The sequence below is a fragment of the Poecilia latipinna genome, unplaced genomic scaffold (genome assembly GCF_001443285.1).
Source record: "Poecilia latipinna isolate Pla-1442-1.1 unplaced genomic scaffold, P_latipinna-1.0 Scaffold5927, whole genome shotgun sequence".
Taxonomy (NCBI): Eukaryota; Metazoa; Chordata; class Actinopteri; order Cyprinodontiformes; family Poeciliidae; genus Poecilia; species Poecilia latipinna.
This window is the reverse complement of record NW_015118543.1, coordinates 1,135-8,064: the sequence shown is the minus strand read 5'-3', so window position 1 is coordinate 8,064 and position 6,930 is coordinate 1,135. Positions and strand designations below refer to the sequence as shown.

The window sequence follows — 6,930 nt, the reverse complement described above, 5'->3', positions numbered from 1 at the left end:
GTTTCTTAGGAGTTTCTGTACCGAAACACTAAACAGTGTTCCGATACAGAAACAGGGGGAGATGCATGGAATTACTCTATTCAAGCAAATTCTGAGTTAGCCACGGTGGAGGGGAGGAACACAGACTTCCTGGTCGACACCGGCGCCACACATTCCACACTGAACTCTGCCCCCCTCCCCTCTTTGTCTGGCATCACGAACAGTATCTTTACCAGGGTTCTCAGGGACTGAACAGAGTCTGCCATTCACTACGCCTTTGTCCTTCACATTGGGTAATCAGCACATGAAACACTCCTTCGTGAGTTCTCCCACAACTCCAGTTAATCTACTAGGAAGAGACTTACTGATAAAAATGGGAGCTACAGTGTTGTGTTCCGCTGATGGACTAACTGTTGCATTTCCTGATGGCACCTCCCTACGCTGTGGAAATTTTCACACAGATGGACAGTTTCTCATGCGGCCTGTGGTATCTGAGTATGCTGATATCTACTGGGGCCTTTTAACGAACTTACCCTCCAGCAGCCTATTGTCAACGTTCATGACCTGGAAGCCCTGGGTCCTGGCTCTGCGTCCCTATGTCTCGCCGCCTGACCCGCCTCATCTCACCCTCTTCTACGACAGGGAAAACACAGAATGGTACCAGGAAGCCTTCCTTTCCTCTGTGGAGGAAAAAACTTGGGAGGTAAAAACTTCAGATATTTTTGTGGCTCCTGGTGGTGTGGCTGCTGCTGTCTGTCTCACAGAAGAACAATTAAAATGGTATGAAATGTCTGAAGAGGCTGTGCCTCACATCTCTCTCTCTCTGCACCCTGAGCATCAAGCTAAAGAGCTGGGCGGCATGGTTAAGCAGTCTCTCGCAGCAACAGACTGGGTTGTCACCGCAGCACCAGGTTTGTCATTCTCACCCTCTCTTGACACATATAAAATCAGTTTTTCAAGCTCTGAACAGGTGGAGCTACATCATGAACAGGTGTCCAGACATCACGGTAGGGAAAAATCAGACCACCCTTTAGCGGCTCAATTAATCACATCCATGCCCACATCTCTCTGGGCAGAGTCGCCTACAGATGTGGGGCTTGTTTCCTGCTCTCCTATTTCATTTCAGGTGGACTCTGAGAGACCCCTCTGGATTCCTCAGTATCCACACAAACCCGCAGCTGAACAGGGCATCGCAGAGACAATAACAGGACTGATTGAGGCTGGCGTGCTGGAACCCTCACAATCTGACTGGAACACTCCCATTCTACCGGTGGAGAAAAAAGGTACCGGTAAATACAGAATGGCCCATGACCTGAGAGCAGTAAATGCAGTTCTGAAAACACCAACTGTACCGGTACCGAACCCATATGTCTCCATTGCTGCCTTAACTCCCGGTCAGCAGTGGTACACATGTATTGATTTGGCAAATGCATTTTTCTGTCTCCCTCTGGCTGAAACATGCAGGGATTATTTTTCATTCACTTACAGGGGACAGCAGTGGCGTTACACCAGGCTGCCACAAGGCTTTGCCCTGTCCCCTGGCCTGTTCAACCAAGTTTTGAAGGATGTCTTGCAGGACTGTCCTCTCCCTCCACAAACGACCCTCATCCAGTATGTGGACGACCTTTTGCTGGCTGCCCCCACCGCGGAGACCTGCGTTAAAGCGACCTCCCTGGTTTTGCAGCACCTACATCAGGCGGGTTTCAAGGTCAGTAAAAACAAATTGCAGATTGCAAGAAAACAGGTTTCTTTTCTGGGCAGAATAATTTCTGCAGGCACAACTAGCATGTCTCCTTCCCACAAGCAGTCCATTCTGCAACATCCTAAACCCTTCAGAGTTAAAGACATGCTCTCTTTTCTGGGGTTAACTGGCTACAGCAGGAGCTACATTCCCTCTTACACTGACCTGACTCAGTCTCTTCGGGCCTTGGTTAAAGAACAAGGCATGCGAAATCTGAACAATCCCCTCATTTGGACAACTGAGGCGGAACAAGCTTTTATCTCGTTAAAGCAAAACATGGCATTGGCAGCGGAACTCTCCCTCCCAGATTACACCCTGCCGTTTTTTCTTGATGTTTCTGTAACAAAAATGGCTGTTAACGGAGTTTTGTTCCAGAAAAAAGGGGGAGAGAGAAAAGTACTGATGTACTTATCTGTAATGATGGACAATATGGAAAAAAGGCATCCCCCATGTACGCAACATGCAGCTGGGATAGCCAAACTCATACAAAAAACCGCACATATTGTCATGGGACATGCACTGCAAGTGTTAACTACACACAGCGTGGTGGCATATGTAAACTCACAGAGTTTCACCATGACGGCGTTGAGACAACAAAGGCTTTCCAAAGTTCTGGAAGCTCCAAACATTTCATTCACTCATGAAGGCATAAATATGGCAGACTGTTTTGCAGACGGAGAACCACACGAGTGTGCAGAGCTGGTGGCAAAGTCAGAAAAGGTAAGACCAGACCTGGAAGCAACTCCCTTGATTGGACCAGAGGTGAGACAGTTCTTCACAGATGGTTGTTGTTACAGACACCACACACAAGAACTAAGAGCTGGTTTTGCAGTAGTAGAAAGCACAAAAGCAGGCTTTCACACAAGAAAGGCAGAAAGACTGGAAGGAGCAGCATCTGCACAGAGGGCAGAAATAAAAGCAGTTGCGGAAGCGTTAAAGCTTGCACAAGGGTTACAGGCAAACATATACACAGATTCAGCCTATGTGGCGGGAACAGTCCATGTGGAACTTTGCCAATGGATGAGAGGAGGATTTTTGACTGCAAGTGGGCAACCCATAAAACATGAGCGTGAGATAAAAGAATTGGCAGAAGCATTACTGTTACCAGCAAGAGTAGCAGTCATAAAATGCAAAGGTCATGACCTATCAGACACATTGGTTGCTAAAGGCAACCAGGCAGCCGACAGAGCAGCAAAAATGGCTGCAGGGTACAAAGACTTCATGATGGTGTGTTCCTCGGAGGAGGAATTAAAAGACAAGCTGACTCTGGAAGAGGTGAAAAGATGTCAAAAGGGGGCGTCTCCAGAGGAGAAAAACATGTGGAAACACAGAGGGGCCACTGAAACAAATGGATGCTGGAGGGGCCCAGACGGCAGGTTAATTCTGCCCCCTGGGAGGAAACAGGAGCTGTTTCAGGAAGCTCATGGGGTTGGACATGTGGGAATTAAACAGATGTTGCACAACCTCAAAGAATGGTGGCACCCTTACATGATCGACATGGTGGAACATTTTGTGCAAAATTGTGAAATGTGTGGACAGTTCAATCCTAAGAAAACTATGAATCCCCCACAGGGACGGTTTCCTCCACTTACATCTCCAGGGAAAGAAATTGTGTTGGATTTCACAGACATGCTGAACACAGTGCAAGGAAAGAGATATTTGCTGGTTTGTGTTGATGCTTTCACAGGTTGGCCAGAGGCCTGGCCAGCAGCAAAAGAGGACAGTAAAACAGTGATAAAGTGCCTGATCAACCACTACATTCCCAGGCATGGATTTCCGGAGAGAATCAGGTCAGACAATGGAACCCATTTTAAAAATAAGGATCTGCAAACAGTTGAGGCCCATCTCGGCCTCAAACACAGGTTTGGAACAGTCTATCATCCGCAATCTCAAGGAAAAGTGGAAAGAATGAACCAAAACCTGAAAACAAAATTGGCTAAAATCTGTGCACAGACCAAATTAAACTGGGTTGATGCATTACCTCTGGCTTTGATGTCCATCAGGTGCTCGGTCAACTCCGGGACAGGATTGACACCGTACGAGATCACCACTGGACAAAGCTTCCCAGGACCCCGACCGCCAACACAGGATCCAGGTGACCTACAACCTCTAACGAGGAAAGACTATTTTTCTCAGTTACAGACTTTAAAGAAAGAGTGGTGTAGGATCCAAGGAGAACGCACAGAGAGAGGGACTCTCACGGAGCCCACTACCCAGTGGGTGTGGCTAAAAGTCATCAAACGAAAGTGGACGGAACCTAGGTTCACTGGACCTTACCAGGTGCTGGAGAGAACAGCCCACGCAGTAAAACTTAAAACCAAAGGTGACACCTGGTACCATTGGTCACAGTGTGCAGCCGCCCCAGAACCAGCAACGGTAACACACACCTAACATGCCTCCACCCACTCGCATATCCATGCGCCGGGTGCTTCAGACACACCCTTGGTACACTGCAGCAGTGTTGGGCACCATAAGTCTGGTGATAACATGGATGGTTTTTGGCTTAGAGTACATACGGGTACATGGGATAAATAACACACAGACGACCCTGACATCACACCGTATAGTACCTAGAGACATCCCTTCACAACATGCGACTGACGGCAGCAAACGCAGCTCAAAAAACCAACAACCTGTACTGACACTGAACTACTACAAGGGCTCTGACACCGCATTTAAATTTGACCTGTGTGACATTATTGACTGCGGGGGTAATCCATTGGGATGGAAAAGCTGGGAGGTGTATCTGTGTATGAGCTCTAACATTAACAGGTGCTACGAAGCTTGCGAGAATGGGTGGTGTCCTCGCTGTCAACTTTGTCCTAGCTGGGACAGGGTCACTCATTACACAGGGGAGTGGTGGACCCCAACACACTCCCATTTGCCCAGTGCTCAGGTAAATAAGATTTCCTTTTCCAGACTTCATTCACACACAGATAACCCACTCATTTTGGCCTTGCATGACGTACACAAGTCAGTATACGACGGCAATCCTTACCGGATGTACATTGTACTGGGGGTTGAAGCAAGCGGAGGGGACCCCCTAAAAGTCATCTTAATTAATCTCCTGACGCCACCAAAAAACAATTCGGACTCCTCCCCTGAAATTAATGATTCAGGATTTCTAGATAAGCAAAATGGCAATGTGATTACTTTTGACTACTCTAAATTGACCCCTGCTGACGTGCTAATGCTAGCTACCGGTTATACAGGAACCAATTTATGGTTAGACTGGTTAACAGCAACAGTTCGAGAACACCATATGTCTAACTGTGTGGCCTGTGCAGCAGGGCGACCTAAAATGTATACTGAACCTGCACCTTTGATTCAATCTGATGTTTGGGGCTTTAACTGTATGCTTAGCATGACTAAAATGAAACAACCCTCCGGATGTGAAAACTTAACAGCATTATTCCCGCCAGTTAACAACAGAACCCGAGTGGTGCCAGCTATCCCAGTCAAAGATAATTATGTCTGCTTCAATTTAACAAAAGGTAATGTCCGTGTAGGCCAGATTGATGCGAGCTGGTGTAAAACCACTCTCCCAGGACATTTAATAGGTACATGGGCCAGAGACGGGTTATTCTACCTTTGCGGAGGAAGCAAACTATTTGCGAGACTTGAGCCAACCATGAGAGGGGTCTGTGCCATGGTCCGACTTAAAGCACATGTGATCATGATGGGAGAAAAACAACCGGTGGAGGACAGTATGTTCTCACGTAAAAAGCGCAGCGCCTTTGACTTGCAGGCAAACTCACCCACATATATTGACAGCATCGGTGTTCCGCGAGGAGTACCAGACCGATACAAACTAGCGGACCAGGTTGCAGCAGGCTTTGAAAGTCTTCTTCTATTTATAACACCCAACAAAAACGTAGACAGGATCAATTATATTCATTACAACACGCTCGTGCTCACAAATTTGACTAGAGATGCAGTTGAAGGGTTGGCTGGACAATTAGCCCCCACCTCATTGATGACTGTCCAGAACCGGATAGCAATAGACATGATACTAGCTGAAAAGGGGGGGGTCTGTGCGATTTTTGGAGATTTGTGCTGTGTTTTCGTTCCAAATCATACCTCTCCTGATGGCAAGGTGACCAAGGCGTTGGAAGGACTGAAAGCCCTGAGTAAAACCATGCACGAGCAGTCTGGAGTGACCAACCCCTTGGATCAATGGTTCACAAACATGTTCGGGAAGTACAAGGACATTATTATCTCTCTACTGATCTCTGCGGCGACTTTCCTTGCCCTCCTGATCACCTGTGGTTGCTGCTGTGTCCCCTGTCTGAGGTCATTGGCGGTGCGGTGCATCACCTCAACCATAGAGAAAGGCAGCAGTAGTGATGGAAATCCACCTGCCTATCAGATGTTGTCCCGGAGACGTGAAAGAACCGTGAAATTCCAGATTGCCAGAGTTTAAGGGCAGTACTAGTATCCAGTAACAAAAGAAAATTTTCCATCACTTTAATGTTCTTTATATAATCCATTGATTTCGCTTTTGTTGTGTTTTTTCTTGCAGAATGAAGTCCAATCCTTTCTGGGTGTGCCGGGGTGTGAGACTGTGGGCGCCTTCCACGATTGGTGGACCGAGTTACAGCCGAAATGCCACACTGAAGCCTTCCAGGCACTGTCGGGGTTTCCCATCGGCCGCGCCGGCTTTACATCTGGACACACGCAGAAACTGATTTGACGTTAAAAGGTCTCGCTATAGAGAGGCTGCAGTGATTTGATTTCATTACAATGATTAAAGTTTGATCAGAAAACATTTTTACTTACTTTTAATCCTAGTTTAATCATGCCAGTGTATTTTGAGTGTACTGCCTTTAATCCTGATTTACTTTATTGATTTGATGTTTTACGAATGTGTTCATTGTTCTGTGCCTTTCAATACTCAGACTTCTAAGCCTTTCTTACCATTTCATTCCGTTTAACCTTGCATCCTTTTCGTAGTTCAGTAACTTTTACATATTACATCGAAATTTCAATAAGTTTGGTTTATAAGACTAACACCTTGTTTATGTATTTCCACTTTTACTTCATTAAGTTCGAATTCTTGAAGTTCGTCCACGTTTGGTTTTTAAATTTTGAAAGATATTGATCTCACCTTTTAGTCTTCTAACAATGTGTTCATTTTTGCATACTACCTAACATTTCACTGATTTTACAAATAATTTTAACCTAACACTTCACTATTGCATTTTTATTAA

At 46.2% G+C, this 6,930-nt stretch overlaps 1 protein-coding gene across 1 annotated transcript; it reads left to right on the top strand.

The window, feature by feature from the left end:
• The first annotated feature begins 6 nt into the window (after nucleotides 1-6).
• LOC106943782 (uncharacterized) lies at nucleotides 7-6,621 on the top strand. Its single transcript, XM_015027077.1, has one exon. The coding sequence runs from the start codon at nucleotides 284-286 to the stop codon at nucleotides 4,109-4,111; it is 3,828 nt and encodes a 1,275-aa protein (XP_014882563.1). The 5' UTR covers nucleotides 7-283; the 3' UTR covers nucleotides 4,112-6,621.
• Nucleotides 6,622-6,930: the final 309 nt, after the last annotated feature.

What these genes read in the sequence shown, in the direction of transcription:
- LOC106943782 (XM_015027077.1), top strand. Translation starts at nt 284, where the DNA reads ATGAAACACTCCTTCGTGAGTTCTCCCACAACTCCAGTTAATCTACTA.